The sequence below is a fragment of the Clinocottus analis genome, unplaced genomic scaffold (genome assembly GCF_023055335.1).
Source record: "Clinocottus analis isolate CAN_PGR_092001 unplaced genomic scaffold, fCliAna1.0.p SCAF_9, whole genome shotgun sequence".
Classification (NCBI taxonomy): Eukaryota; Metazoa; Chordata; class Actinopteri; order Perciformes; family Cottidae; genus Clinocottus; species Clinocottus analis.
This window is the reverse complement of record NW_027176251.1, coordinates 19154246-19171122: the sequence shown is the minus strand read 5'-3', so window position 1 is coordinate 19171122 and position 16877 is coordinate 19154246. Positions and strand designations below refer to the sequence as shown.

Below are 16877 nucleotides of genomic sequence, written 5' to 3'. Positions count from 1 at the left end.
CAAGCCCAGCGTAACATAAACAGTTGTGTGAAGGTGAGATTGAACTTCTCTTTTAAGCTCACTGTTTTGATTCTTCACACATCTAGTCAGTTGCTGCATGACTTTAACTTGACAACTGCCAGATGTAGTATTCCCACTTCTACTGCCTGCAAGGAGTTGCAGAAGGTGTAAGATGATCGTAGGCACTTTGTTTGAAGCATATTGTTTCCCCAAAGTGGAACACAGCTGGTTGGCTGAGCTTTTAGCCACAAGTCTTCTTATGATGTCTCATGAATATCACTTCCCCTTTTCCTAAACATTCTCCATACTATTCAGTATGCATTCAGTCATTGCCCATTGCATGTTTTCTTTTTCTTTATCGCCTCCATCTGGCCTCTTCCTGCCCTCCAACACCCCCCCCCCCCTCCTCCCAACCTTGTCTACTGCAGCAGAGCCTCAGCTGTGATAAAGATGGAACATGCTCTCGGAGCTCGTCATGCTACGCTTCCCGTTCTGCAGCACTGATATTCTGACACTGATCACCATCAAACTGTCAACAACAGACAGGGAGTGAGGGCTGAGGGTGGGTGGAGAAGCTAACGCATTTTTCCTCATAAATAATTTTCACTCAACAGAAAAGATGAGCTGAAACAGGATTTATTATTAATTTCTGTCTTTTTTTTCTTTTTTTGGAGAGAGAGAGAGAAAATTGAGATGGATGATGCCTGGTGTTTGGCTGGGCCTGCCAGAGAGAGACGTGGGAAAGGCCAGCCTATAGCCTTGCAGGAACCTCAGTTAAGTCGCAGACCAGTGAGGCGGGATTAGATAGCGCCTTTATTCACTTCATGGATAAGGATCAGGCTGACACGTTGCTCATGAACTCACTCGAGGGGTTCAGAGGAGCACAAAAGTCATCTTTGCATTTAACCCTGTCCAAGCAGAAGACCAATCACATCACAGAGAAGGTGCTGCTCTATTCTCTGCTGTCTCTTTGAATTCAGCAGGAGATTTGTTTGCAATTTACTGTGACATCCAAAGTATTGATCTCAGTGTTGGTAGCAGCGCCGGGGCCAGTTTGTGGAACTGTAACATTTGTGTGTGCACAAATGTCTTATCTTTCATAAGCAGATTAGCTGACCTATGGAAGTCCACCATTGCTGTTGTGATACATTCAATTTGAATCTAAAACTCTGATATTTATATAAACATTTTGGTTGAATCTGTCTCTGAACTCTGCTGAGTCTGTCAGTGTCTACGCTCAACATGGCCTTTACTCCCTGAAGGATGAAGAGTAGGAACGCTTCAAACCATTTAGCAATAAAGTTCATGCTACCAATGACCGGTGAGCACGCTCACTTTATTGATTAATATATCGACTATTTGATAGATTAGTTGTAATCCAAACAATACATTTTCCTTAAATTTGTATTTCACTTAGGTCGTTTTGACAAGCTATATGCTATGTCATAAACAAAACAAACTATGCTACTCCTGAAATCTTAAATAAAGATATTGGCCCCTTAACTTGAGCACACTTACCCCAGTTGATTTGTACAGCTTTGTTCCACAGAAAGAAATAGTGCCAACGTTTGCAGCGATATAGCTTACTATGCATTATTAAACCTCTCTGAAAAAAGTGAAATCAATGCATTATTTCTGTGCAGTGGACAGGTGATCCTGACTTTTTAGTCATACTAGTGCGGTGGCAGTTTGGTCCACCACTTTCATATTTTCAATGGGTTGCCATGACATTTGACACAGACATCCATGGGGACCATGTGAGGGTGAATTCAAATGACTTTTGTGATGCCCTGACTTTTTATCTGGTGCTGCCAGCAGGTTGGATTTTTCACTTATCCAGTAAAATATCTCAACATGTGCCAGACCAATGCTTCCATGATGCCCAGACACTACATCCCAGAGTGATCCTCCAGGCTCTTTTTCTAGGACACTCAGCAGCTTGACATTTGTAGTTACCACAACGTGTCCTGACAGCATTTGGATGCATTACCATGAAATGTGGTTCAGACATACTTCTTGCTCTCAGGAAGAATTGTCATAACTTCGGTGATGCACTGAATTGCTCTGGTTTATGACAGAACTCAGACTCAGCTGTACTATGTCTATAATGAGTCCAGGCAGCAACCTCTGGGTCTGAAAAGTGAAGCCATCTTGAAAGTGTCTTGAACCTGCGTTCTCTCTAATGTCCATCAGGGGGCGACTCCTTTGGTTGTATAGAAGTCTATGAGAAAATGACTCTACTTTTTCTTGATTTATTCCCTCAGTAAACATTTAAGCATGAGTCTATGTCTCAATCTCTAGTTTTAAGTCTTCTTCAATACAGCATGATGTTTATTTAGTAAATCATAGCCCTTTGAGTCAAACAGACCATAAAGCAGGGTGTGCTTTGGGGAGCGGCCACCTTGTGTTTGACAGGTTGTTACCGTGGCATTTTTCGGTGTGAAAGCTGACCGTGTCTTCATCTTAGGACTTAAACCCTTTTACAGTGCTTTTTCAGTGAATGAATGTTAATTGTCACCTTTGCCTAAAAAAATTCTTATACGGCATTCATTTCTGCTTTGATCTGCTCTGTCGTGTCACTTCTGGATACAAAAAACTAAGTTGGGAACTGCCAATAAAAAAATGCTGAAATCAAGGCTTAAAAATTACCCTAACCCCCAAAGACTATGCCCATATGTCCTATAGTTTAGTCCTAGACTCTTCATATTCTGACATGTTGTACTTCATACACAATCACCCATGTTGTTCCTGTGAAAGGATGACATATACTGTATGCATCTACATTTGAAATATTTATATTGAAACAAAGATACACCCCAGACTAGACACTGTGAATGTTCTATTCCTTAAAATCCTTAAATTGTGACAAATGATGTTCCCATGTTCTAACTGCACTTTCTGACTACATGTCATCACACGGTCGTCTGATAGAAGGATTATTGTGACTTTAAGACTGATCGGACTTCAGCAGCCAATGTCTTTTCTTGTGGTTCTCTGACCCATCGTGATTCATTCTGTCTCGACCGGACCACATACTGTGTCGTTCCTTCTTGTACAACATGAAATGCTCCTGAAAAGGAAGTACAGATTTCTGCTCACGCTAATCTCCCCTGGCCAAGCTCTGACTGTTATTTATGGTTGTAATGATTACACTGGCTTCAATGCTACGACCTGTGTCATAATTAATCTTTCATAACTTCTGCGGGGGCTCAATCGATTGGGGAGATTGTGATGGGAAAAGGGTTTGATGAATGGTCTGATTAAGATATGGTTGTGTGCTTAGAGGACTTGTGTCCATCCAGATGGGAAAGGGACTTAATGGATTCATCTCAAGTGTGTTTGTTGTGTCTTATGCTGTGGTATAGGGCCCCAGTCAGTCACTGTGCTACCTGGATATCAGGGTAACATTTGATGCTACAGACTCATGACAGCTTTAATACATATATACTGTACAAGAGCCCTGTAAATACTGTATTTTGTTAAAACACACTCAGACTTGATCATTCTGTTATCTTCCCTGAAATGTCTCATTTTAAGATTAAGAAAGACATTTGATTTCAGCTTGTTGTGAGATCCTCAATGCTAACATCACGCCATCATTTGGAATGAAGTGACACACAAATGTGATGAAACAACAAAGCAAACATGACGGTATTTGCAGGTGTCGGTGACATCAGGAAGCCATGAATCTCAATTTAGCTATTTTCAGGAAAGAATGACAAGATTTTCTCTATGACATAAAGGTTGAAAATATCATCTGACAACGCATCAATAAGAGGTTTACATCAAGCCAGCAGATACTAACATCAAAGAAAATGTCAAACTCATTTTGGGAATGTTGATATGGGAAATAGCACAGCTGTACCACAAATGTGTATATGTAGCACTGATCTAAAGCTCAGTTGAACACCTTGGAGGGTGGGGACAGCGGTTGTTTTTGTTACCGCCTTTATCTCGACATCACAAGTTAATTATTTCGTTATCTTGAGGAAAACGAGATAGTCCAATCATTATCTTGAGAAGACATAAAGGTTGTTTCCTATTATTACTTCTGATGTTTATCAGAGCTCAAGAGCACAATGCCAGTGTGCATTGATGACTGCGGTCGAGCTGACACACATCTCCAAGGTCAAATCAGATGACGCTGAAGTGAAAGTGTATTGAATATACTGACACTCAAGGTAAAAGCATTTAATCAGTCCAGTTTAAGCTGACCATTGCCTGTGAAGCCCTCTCTCAGTACAATGTAGAATAGAAAAAGTAATGGAAGCGTTTGGTTTTCAAGATAAGATGTTCACAAAGCAAAATACATACATGGAAATAAGATTAATTGAATTATGCTTCTTTTTAACTGTACTTATTCAGAGATGTCTTCAACTGAAATGTATCAGTCATTATCACGCATTGCTACTTTCTTTCCAGCAGCACAAACATCAAGGACTGATACTTCTTGTAAATATAATCCAATAAGTCTTATGCCCATGGACCCAAGGTGTCACAGACACACAGCGCCACTGTTAGCTCCTAGCTACTGGCTCAGCCGTCTCCATCTTTAGAGCCATATGTGGTGCCAATACATATCCTCTGAGTTTGGTTTAGAGCATCTATAAATAAAAGGAGCACAAAAAATCCCCCCATTCTCCATTACATTATGTTGTTTATATTTTCTAAGAACCTAAAGCAACTTGGAGCTGTCATTTAAAGTGATTTTTGAGCAGCTGTTTTTCTCCACTTGGCGTACGGCCTAACAACAACCCTTAGCATATTTAAAATCCCTGAGACACTCGGCCTTGAGTGGCTTATTGCTTGAGTACTCTCGCTGATCAATCATGGAGGCAATGTTTTGAGCGTATAAGTTTTCATTTTCAGAAGTCTGTTGGGATCGTCACGCTTCAACAAATCCTTGGGATAAGTAGAGAAGGTGGCGAGGGCTGCGAGTGCTGTGGTCACTGTGTGTCCACTGTCATTTGATCAGATTGATGAAGTGCTGATGGATTTCTCTCTTGACTGATCACGGCTCTCTGGCTGCATAAAGGAGCGTTACCGTAGGCGGTTTATTCACTCACACATACACACAGACTGCTCAGCTTCTTAGGAGCTTATTTACAGTGCCAAGAAAAAAAGAGTGAACTGTTTGGAATTACCTGCATTTATTTATGAATCCGTCCTGAAATATAGCCTCATCTTCATCAAAGTTACAACAATGAACTCATGGCACAGATTAGAAATGCACCAATACAACTCTTTTTTTAAAGACCAAGCACAAGTACTCTGTTAGTTCTAGCAATGACTTTGAAACCAGGTTTTATTTTCATCAAATGTTCTTCATTTCATAAATGTGACACTAAATATACAACATTCTTCTGTTGGCATCTTAACATTCAACATTTTGTTCCTGTTACAAACAGAGCACAGTTTGCAGTAGGAATGTTAATAATTAACCATTGAATAATGCTATCAGTTAAGGAGTTAAAGGATTCATACAAATATAAAAGCTGGACAAAACTCAAAGGTTTTGAAGTCTAGCTCACCTTAAGTATGCCTGACCTCTTAGCTTAGCAGCTTGTTGGGCTAAATGTTGAGAAGTTAACGACACATTGCCATATTGGTATTGGGTGAAGGTGTATTGAAGTAGTTTTATGAGTATGAGTACAGACCACAGTGTTGGAAGCGATGCTGGTATTGGTACATCCCTAACACTTATTATATATTTACATCATGAAAACATACTATTCACAAGATGCATGTGAACCATGCCTCAAGGAAAAGACCTCCGATAAGACCTTAGATTAGTTTATATAACAGTTAAAAGCGTTGAAGAGTTTTCACCAAGACTTTAGATCAGTGTGTTAGTTTGCAGCAATTTCCAACTACTTTTAACGCTATAACTGGTGAAAGAAGAGCCACAACAGATTACAGAATGTTTTCGACCAAGACCACTTTTATGGATTTCTATTCTCCTCATAACTTTCAGTTGCTCGGATTTTCCCCAGATGTGTCCGTCCAACCAATATCCAGTAAAGGCATAACAAAGAATGCTATAAGAGGTAAAACAGAACCCTTAAGTCAATGCAAAGGCCTGAAGGAGTCATTGGAACAGATTAGCATATCTGTTCATTCAACCACCATGCACAACACTTGTGGCAGGACACCATGAAGAAATCCTCTGCCCAAAAGGAAACCCAGTGTTGCACACTGTACGTTTTTCAAAGAGCATCTTCTTAGAACACTGGGCCTCGACAACTTTTCGTCATTGAGGGGAGGATGAATTAGTCCAAGACAGTCAGGTAGAACATCGAAGTAAATGTGCTTCTCCAAAGATGAATCCACCTTTTCGAGTATGTCAGAGCCCAGACATCAAACAAATATAAATGCTGAGGAATAGAAACCTAGCGGAAGTAAAACAGTTTTCCAAGGAGGAATGGGCATACATACATTCAATACATTCAGGTCTGATCTGCATCACCCGGAAGTGTTTGAGTGAGGTCATTGCTGCCAGAAGAGGTTCAACCAGATTCTATAGTACTGTGCTTGTTTATTTGGTGTATTCAATAAATACACTGAAAAATCAAATGTCTTCTGTTTTATTAACTTAAGCCTATTGTGTTTGTCTATACCTGTCAAGTTGATAAAGATCAGGTAACATGTTATGACCAAATAAAGCACAACATGCAGTAATTCCTAAAGGCTTTTATTGGTACTCTGTCATATAACATTTGTATCAATAAATTCAAAGTTTCTGAAGGTGGAGCTCTTTTCTTCATCTGTTCAGCCATGAAGGTTGGTGCAAACAAACTGGGTTCGACAACAGGTTAGAGAGTTGAATTAGCGGCACTCACCATAGCTGGCTGCTATTGGGTGAGAACCCTGTCAGTCAAGACGGTTACTATCTCCTTCTTGACGATAGGAAAACAATGTGATAAACTTATTTCTGGTTTCATCAATGATTCATTATATACAAAATAAACGTGCATTCAAGATATCGTTTTTTTTGTTGTTGTCTGATAATCACAAAGCAGATACAACACAGCCCACATTTGGAAAAACAACGGATGTAACATGCAAACACATGTGAGGAAGTCAAGAGAGATGACAGTTTGTGGTGACCTCAACATGTTTTTTGCAGAAATTACATTTATATACTAATACTTGTTTTTTGTTGGAAATGCAATTGCTACTTGTATTATGTTCAATGGCAAGTCAGCGTTGTTTTTTTAAATTTTGTTTTTATTTTTCAAATTTATCTATGTTGTTTTTAACTTCTTTTTATTTTTATTGTTATTTTGATGTGTGTGTCATCCTGTATAGTATCTGTGCTGTTTGTGGCTCTTGTGGACTGTGTTGCTGCCTCCAGGGCATCATTGTACATGAGAATTGGTTCTACCTGGTTAAATGAAGGTCAAAAAAAAAGTCACACATGCTAACATCTCATTATGCATGCAGGTCAGGGACGCTGTAGGGGTTGAACCCACAACTGGTTTGCATCGTGAGATCAGCATTTGTGTAGTTGGTTTGGTGGAGGCAACCAAAGCACTTTGTTTAAGAGAAGATTTGGTCAAGATCATGGTTTCAGTGAGACGTTAATGAAGCAATAAAAAAGAGTCACATCTCTGCAATGTTGCCTTCTCAACATTTACTGTCTTACCAACATGTAAGTTCTTTAAGTGCCTAAATGTAAGCATAAAAACATTAATATTGGTTGGTATATTACAGTCATTGAGAGAAAACAAAGAAAATACTTTGATAGTCTCCCTTAGTCTGGTGTTCCCTGCACATTTGAGGCTTTCAGAGTAATTATGTCCTCCTAAAAGAACACAAGGCTTGTACTCTAGCTTACACACATGTGACGTAGGTGTGGATCGAGTAATATACATGCTGGTTGCTCACCTGGACATTGTGTCTGTCTGTAAAAATCTATCAGGACGAATATCACAGTAATCATGTTTTTTTTTTTTGCATTATCACAGTGTTCATGACTACACATGTTGTGAATGTATAGAACTATTTTGGGGTGATTTTAAAACTAATCCCAGTCCTAACACAAGACTAACTCTAATTAAGATGAGAACAAGCTTTGGAAGATTTTCTCTCTCTCCTTCTATCCTCATCTCACTTATTCTGCTTCATTTCCATATCTTCATGTCCATGCAGACAAGCGAGCAACTTTCTCATTAGACTCCATGTGTATTCATATTCAAACTCACCTACTTAGACAGTCACCTCTCTAACACCGATTCACCTCCCCGCAGTGATTCATCTCCATTTTTACAGGCCAGATTCCTTTCAATTGAACCGCTGAGATTCTCGGCAGGAATACAGCGTTTCTCGTGTGTGAACGGACCCATTCCAAACGCTCAGCTTTCCAATTATAGTACATCCCGCTTAACTGATGCTTATTAATTCCTTCAAACTCATTATGGCAAGCAAAATAGGGTTCTCCCATGAGATGAATACTAATGAAAGAAGAAACTTCTCGACAGTGCCGCTGCTGTCAGAGGTCTTTCGTTTTAGATGTTTCTATTGAGCTCCAGTACACGGCCAAAATAAATTCACCTGAAAAAAAAATAGCATTTCTAAAGAATCCATTGGTGAAATCACTGTAAGGAAGCATTGATCAGAATCAACCTGTCCTGTAGTGATCGCTCGTGACAGGAAGGACCAGCAGTACTCCTGCAATGGTGTGTATGGATTACATCTAGACTTCAAGAGGGTTCCACAGTGCTTGTAGTTGGAGTAAATAAAGCTCCCCCTGACGGACACTCAGCAAGCAGGGCCAGGCCATAGGGCTAACCCAAACAAAACACTTCAATCCCTCACCGTTGCTCTCCACTGCTCCCCAAGGGCTTGATTGATTGATTCGCCGGCCAATCAGAGTACATTGATCTCAAAAGCCTGCCCCCCTCCGTCCCCCCCGCACACACACATACACACTCAACTCCCCAGGCCTCCTCTCAGTCTATTCATCTGCTGGCTGTCAGAAGTATTCACCGGAGGGTTGGAGCTGTGAAGACCCGCACTCTCAAGCACACCTCTGAAGAAAGCTCTTTACAGGACCTCATATTGTTATTCGGGCCTCCCTTGATCCAGCTGTTATTGCTATCATGAAGCTCATTCCTTTATGGTCATGATATTAAAGCTGGCTTAGTTCCAGCCATCCGTTTTTCCACCCATTATCTTCTGCTTATTTGGGGCTGGGTCTGAGCAGCAGACAGGGGTTTCCAGACATCCTGGTCCCCAGCAATGTTTTCCAGCTTCTCCGGTGGGACCCCCAGATGTCCCCAGGCCAGAAGAGATATTCAACCTTGTCTGTTCTGGGTCTACCCCAGAGCCTCATAACAGTTAGACTTGCCCTGCAAACCTTTCACAGGAGGGGTCCAGGAGGAATCCTGATCAGACGCCTCCCTGTTTGAGCTCCTCACCCTATCTCTCATGCTTTAGTCATGAACCAAAGCTTAAGATCACAAGTGAGGGTATGAAGGTAGATGGACTGATAAATCGAGAGCTATGCCTTCCGGCTTTGCTCCTTATACTCACTGGTTGCACCCGTTATATTTTACCTTCACTTATGAAGAAGACCCTGAGATACTTGAACTCCCTCGCTTGGGGCAGTGACTCACTCCCGACCTTTAGGGCACAATCCACCATTTTCCGGCACCGCTTGAAGGTTTGGACTCTCTCTGCGACTGCTTCACATGTTGAATAAAATATAAGAACCCTAGTACATGAAAACACAAGGAGAGCAGTGGATAAACACTCAAGCATGTTGGTAAAAACATAGGCTCTGTATGCCTTCAGATGCTGTTTTTTAATCATTTATAATATATTTTTTACCATCAAAAGTAATTTGGATGATTGCTCTCTATCCATTAAGAAAGTAAATCGATTTAAAACATTAAAAACATTCATTAGAAATGGAGAAAGAAAAAGAATGATTGTGAGAAATGTAAATAATTAAATACATATTTTTGCCTGAAGTTATTGCTTAGAATGTCCCAGCAACAACATTTATGCTACTCTGTTATTGGCCAAAGCAAATAAAAGCATTGGGGTAATTGAATAGGCTATTTAAAGTGGTCCAATGTTGATTCTAAACTCCATCTTCAGTCCTCTTCCTCTGTATGTACGTACAGTGATGAACTAGCAGTAACGCGATGGATGCTTACAATGGAAAAGTAGAACATTAATTATAACGATTTAAATACTAAAGTACATTCTTATTGCAAAATCCATTCTTTTAGTTAGTTAGTTCGTATTTCCCTTTTTAGTGTGCAGTAGCTAGCTACACATGTTAGCCAACGCAACTGTTGTAGCATCCCTGGTGTGCTGTAAGCTAATGGCAAGGATGGATTTGTGGATTTGCTGAGTAGGTGGCAGCAGCATACTGAATCTCTGCTCTTTTTGTTTAATAAATTATAAAGAAGTGTAAAGTAACATTAAGCCATGGGTTGGTTTTCCTTCCTGTCCTCCTCAATGGTTTGAATCACCAGCTTCCACGGTGCAATACACTACCCTGATTAAACATTTGTGGATTCATTAGTCAACCATTCCGTCGAGTTCGTTCTCATGTGCAACACTGAAATGTTCAGAATTTACTACGACTCTGACTCTGCAATGATGGCTGAGACGCATTGGTGTGTAAGAGCCATCCACTATTGGGACAATGTCTGAATTGCATTATGCTTTAGTGCACAACTTACTTACATAACCTCATAAGTGCCGTATGCAGAGAAATTATGAAGAAAAATGGTGCTGTTAGATGTTGAAGCCCCTGTAAACACAAACAGATGGTTTTTTTTTCTGTTTTTTCAATTGATTAGACCTCTGCTCAGGTTAAAGGTGAGTCAACGCTTTGATGGAGATTTCTTCAGTCACAAATCTTCATCTGCCAATAAGAATGATAAAGGTGTAATTTAATTCAACAACCAAGTCTAATTAAGCTAACAGGAGACCAAGACATCACTCAATTTGTCTATACGCTCCAGAGTCCTGAAAAGAGGTCTAATCAGCCAGATTAGCTGCAAACACCCCTGTGGGTGTTCAAGGCTTTAATAAGCAGTTATTGAGCATAATACTAGGGTTTTGCAGTATTATCCAATATTGATGATCTAATTGGTGACAAGGTTGGCCATGTCGAACAAATGAAGAAGAAAACATTGTCAGAATTTTTTTTTTAAGATTCAGAAAAATATATTTAAAAATATCTGAATTAAACGTTGTCATTTACATTGAGGGTTCTCCCATATTTGTATGTTGATGAACATGAGAACATATGGGAATGAGAACTCGGCTTGTTTGGGGTCTTAATGGGACAGGGCTGATCAGACAGAGGGTGCCAATGTTAGAGTTAGGGTCTTGACAGAAATATAGGCAGGGTAAACCAATAGGTGCAATGACACTGTATTGTAAACATCACAGTTTATGTTGCTTCCAGGCGTCACTGTTTCCCCTATTGGCCGGAGCCGAAATGCATCTAGAAATCCTATTTTTGTATTGCGGCATGCACGCTGAGAATGGACCTATTTCGTGGTTTCCTGTATTGCTGCGTGGATTGTTGTTGGGGACGTATCTTTTGGTGGTTCAAAATGCGTGGCCCTTTTAGAATGGGGCGACTGCCTGGCTCCCGGTCCCCAATGTGCTCCAGGGAAAGAGTTTGGTTGTAATGTTAGTACATCCATCATCCAGCAGCCAAGCTGATCTGCAGTCAATGAGCCGTGGCCTATAAAGCCACACAGAGGACAACATGTTGAAGTCTGCTGAGCCCTGAAGCTCCGCCCCTTCAGCTATACACAGCACTGTTCACTCATTTACTCAAACTTTGGATTCCTTTGATGAGTATTTAGTCATGTAATGCACTAACGTTGTTTTTCAACATTTAACTGATCCAGAAGAAGACTGGTGTGCGGTTGATACATCTCTCTCGTTTTTAATAATCTCACAACTGCAACAACAACTTTTCAATGAATTCCACTGTAATGACACGATTTACTTGCAAAGCATATTTTCTAATCAAAACTATTCAACCTTGATATATCACTAATCAGTTTTTTCGTCTTTCTTTGACAGGGGGGATATTTGAGTCCATTGAAAGCGGTCCATCCGGTGCTGAGGAACTAGCCTTTAAATTTGCTTTAAACACAATCAACAGGAACAGAACCCTACTGCCAAACACCACGCTCACCTACGACATCCAAAGGATAAACATCTACGACAGCTTTGAAGCCTCCAGGAAAGGTATTTGTGTTTTGTGATCGGAAGACCTGCCTCCGGTGTTGGCATGCTTTTAGGTGCTGCGTGTGTTTGTGTATGTAGGGAGCGTGTGAATGTGTGTGTGTGAGCATATACGCTATCCCATAGCTGCTTTGCATTGTAGATGTATTCCCCATTCGAGGGCTTGTGAGCTCCAGTGGCTTAGATTGTGACAATTATAATCAGGCGAGGGAGAAATGGCTGAGCACTTCAAATGTAAACAGAGAGAATTGATTGGTTCCAGGTAATGACTCAGCGGCAGTAATTCAAAGACCGGTTTGGCCCCCAGAGACAGCCAATAAAGTGCTATAATCTATCAGTTTTGTGTGTGCATCAGGCTGACATTTCAAGTCTCTTATCAATTACGGGCCATTATATCCTGCATCAGTGATTTCGCCAACTCCCTTAAAAAGGTGATTAGAGTGCACAGTCGAGCTAATACAAAGACAGTGCAGTTGTTTGTATTTGCCCCGAACACAATTTCATGAAAGCAAGCTTCAATTGGTCACACCATTTGCCTTAGTGCTTCAGCTTTCTATTGTGTAAAAGCAATGTAGTAGAGGTTGTGTAAACAACTTTAATATATTATATATGTGTATGTTTATGCATACATACACGCATGGCACGCGTGACCAAACAGAATAAGTGAGGTCAACCTGTGAGGTATTTGATGATTATGGTGCATATCTATGCTATCAAATTGGTCGTCTGTAACTTATTGTTTTTCTCTTTATCTTGGCCCGTTCACAATTTATATCAAAATCATTTGTCTCAAAGTGTCTTTCTTGATTTAAGGATAAGGCTTGTGTTATTTGATAGTTTCCTGATTATCAACAAATCTCATGTCAAAACCAAATTCAAACTTTCCCTTTTTTGTGAATTCCTGTCTGCAGCCCTAAGGCTCTAAAAATACAAACATTTTCTGTCAATGTCGAATGATCATTGGCTTTAATAAATCTACCTTTAATTAGCGAAGCCTCACTACTGCAGCCTCTGAACACTAATATGGATTCTGTCTCAGCAACTTAGGATGACATTTCATTTTAATTACTTCCTTCCACAAACTGTTTGGTTTTCAATAAAAAAAAGTGTTAAATATCACTTCCCACAGACAGATCACAGCTAATTTCATATTCCTGATAGCAACGCTATAATGATAGCGAACTTCAAGCTGCACAAAGGTGTTGTTGATTTAATTAAAGGGCATTTATTTGCCTCATGATTAATAATACCACTAACTAAAATACAAATACACTAAAGTAGTCAGGTTGAAGCCCATAGCTTTATGGCCACGAGGCTCCGACTCTTTTGGTTGTATCAAAGTCTATGAGAAAATTACTCTACTTCTCCCACAATTCTCTCTTTTTTATTTGGCTCTTCACATTGGACTTGTTGACAATAAGAAAAATATCACTTACCCTTTTAATGAAGATAAATAAAAATGAACTAATACATTATATTAACATATTATATATCCTTAAAGATGAGTTGTTGCATATAGATAATAACTCACAAATGCCTTATGTACATTATCTACTATATTTTGGCTACATTACAGTAGGAGAAAGCTAACTTGTCAAATGTTCCCCTTCTTTAGCCTGTGACCAGCTCTCTTTGGGTGTGGCGGCCATCTTTGGTCCCTCTCACAGTTCCTCGGCCAATGCGGTCCAGTCCATTTGCAACGCCCTGGGGGTGCCACACATCCAGACCAAGTGGAAGCACCAAGTATCGGACAACAGAGACATCTTCTACGTTAGCCTCTATCCTGACTTCTCTTCCCTCAGCCGGGCCATCCTGGACCTGGTCCACTTCTTCAAGTGGAAGACGGTCACTGTGGTTTATGATGACAGCACTGGTAAGACAACACATGTTCCTCTTCTTTTCAAACAGTTTCGTCATTCCAACTTGTCCAGTAGTTTTTAATAACCAATAATTTTCTAAATTACTGTCATTCATCATCTTTATTGTCATTGGATGACAGCCATTTTGGATTTCCTGGACTTTCGGATTTTTCCTTCAGATTATTCAACATTTGTAATACTGATCCTATATATTTATATCCTAAATATTTTTTCAAATGTAAACAATCCAACAGAAATACATGGATATTTATATAAGTTTTGAGTGTCACACCCCATGAGACAACATGTATAAGGAAGTTAAGCAATGATTGATCTTTGATGTGTGTGGCCTTTAGAGACTTAAGGTGAAATCTCAGCAGTAGAACATCGTTCCAAATCACACTAGCACTGACTGGTGTTATAACGATATTACTAGTGTTATAATTGTATTACTAGTGTTATAATGATATTACTATGAATGCAGCAATGGAACATAACTTTGATCAATAAGATATCATGTGGTTCACTACATTTGTCTCACCTGCTCTGAGACACATTTTGCTCAGTAATGCTGCAGCCTCATTCATTTGATATTTTTTGACTTTCCACAGCCTGAAGTGTACAATCAACTACTATATATATATATATATATATATATATATATATATATATATATATATATATATATATATATATATATATATATATATATACTTTTTCAGTTACTTGGGTCACAAACCAAAATAGTGTAAAGTTGCAAGTTCTGTTTTGACCTGATTAGATATGATAAGATGACTTTGCAAGATAAAAGTTCAGATGATCATAATTCATCCTGATAGGAAATTACAGTATGTATTCATGACAATGCATTCTGCAGTAAAACATTTAATCTCATGGTGGCACTCTTTGGAACCATGCATGTGTTTGCACAACGTGCTATGCCAAACTATCCAATAACTGTTTGGATATTAAGTCTGAACGGAATTGATTGACCAACCTTATCTCGCACAGCAGCTCGATTCTCTTGATGTCACGAGATAGCGCAAGGATTACGGAATCGCATATCACATCCATCTTGTCAGACTTCAAGCAATGTGTGTGTCCAGTAGGCCAGAGTGTGGACCAGTCAGCATCCTGGGAGGAGCTAATGGCAGCTATGGTCATGGCTTTGGTGTGAATGAGACATAGATTTTGCAATAGCATTAGTTATATCAGAGCAGGAGAGTACTTCTTCATGGACTGAGGAGCAAAACACGGCTACTTGGAAAAGATGTGTTCTCTCCAGCCCGACAGATGCATGCCTTTGTTCAAACAGTTTCTAATGACAGCTTCTCAGATGGTTCTGAGCAACAAACTATCTGGCAGGTCAAGCTAGGACCAACCTTCAGACTGACAAAAAGATATTTACATATTTTGAACCACGCCACTGAAGCTGAGGATAGCTTTATTAAAGGCCACATGCCTCACTGATAATCTTCCAGGCATCTTGCATGTCTGCCTCATTTTTTCCTTTCATATAAAAAAAAGCATAGAACACAAGATCATAAATGTGCAGCACCATTATTTGTGAGCTGTCTTACTTGTGTTAATATGCACATCCATTGTTATGGATTTAGTAAATACAGTATGTTTCCTCCATGCGCTTATGTCTTTTTTTATATTGCAAGATTCAAAGTTTGACATACAACCTGAACTAATGTGGACGAGCAGACTTTTTTTTTCACCGGGTTTAGCCGAGTATCATTACCATTGTAGATGTTCCATAATTTATGAAAGTCAGAGAGCTTGCGAGGTTGCAGTACACATGCTTTCCTTGTTACTCAGGGAAGCAGACCTTGCTATTATTGCAGTCCAGGTCACCAGGCGACAAATAAGCCAGCAGGCTCGGTACATGTACCATATGCCAGGGGTCAGGGAGTGTGCCAGCCTGGAGACAGGCTGCCAGGCCTCCCAGAGCTCCATCCAACTGACACACTGGGACCAGTTCGGCCTAGATCACAGTACTGCAGTGTGTGTTCAATGTGTTTAGCATTCAGGCCAGCAAAAACTCTGCTTTTTGAAGTCATATGCTAATTGCAATCTCCTAGATTACAAACAAATCCAAATTAAAAAGAAAGTCAAATAGCAATGCAAAATGTTGCGGGTCATGAACTCGTTCATTTTCTGACTAAAAGCCGCGACCTCTGTTTCCTCAATGTCAACTACAGCCCTGATGATCTGACAACATTGTTACAGAATGAACTGCTCAGCAGTAAAGAGATTTTATTAACACCGCCATTAAAGAAGATTGGCTCGCACTATACAGTTATTCTTCATGCCCGTCATTGGTGGCACCGTGTCATATTTCGGAAAAATCGGATGAAATCGTACAGGTTCACCAGAAACTCTTTCAACTAAGACTGCAGCAGGGTTTGACCTTTGACCTAACCCCAATCATAACCTGGAGCTGGAGCAGGTGGAGAGCTTCTTATGGGGCAGACAGGAGCAGAGCTGCACCCCTCACTCCCCTCACAGTTTATCTTCGTAGCTGCACGAACATTTTGCCAATAATGTTTCTGAAAGTCAACCTCAAATTTCACACCCTGAGATTGTTTTTTCATTTTCAAAAGTGTCGCCCTCAGCTCCAACTGAGGCTAACTCAAGCGACATCACTTAAGATAATTGATCAGGGTTCATAAAGCTCCACCTGGAGACACCGGAGACTTCATACAACCTATTACTTCTATTTACACATGCTGTAAACATGCTGTAAACAGTAAACAGACTGTGATGTGAGAAATCGGCTCATCA

At 40.0% G+C, this 16877-nt stretch overlaps 1 protein-coding gene across 3 annotated transcripts in view; it reads left to right on the top strand.

Annotated features, from left to right (window-relative positions):
- Positions 1 to 16877, top strand: part of grik2 (glutamate receptor, ionotropic, kainate 2) — a 231871-nt gene that overhangs the window by 60431 nt on the left and 154563 nt on the right. For all 3 annotated transcript variants that reach the window (XM_068570047.1, XM_068570048.1, XM_068570049.1), the window contains exons 2-3: positions 12064 to 12231; positions 13844 to 14101. In XM_068570047.1, coding sequence (XP_068426148.1) covers positions 12064 to 12231; positions 13844 to 14101 — 426 coding nt within the window. The remainder of the gene's footprint in view (positions 1 to 12063; positions 12232 to 13843; positions 14102 to 16877) is intronic.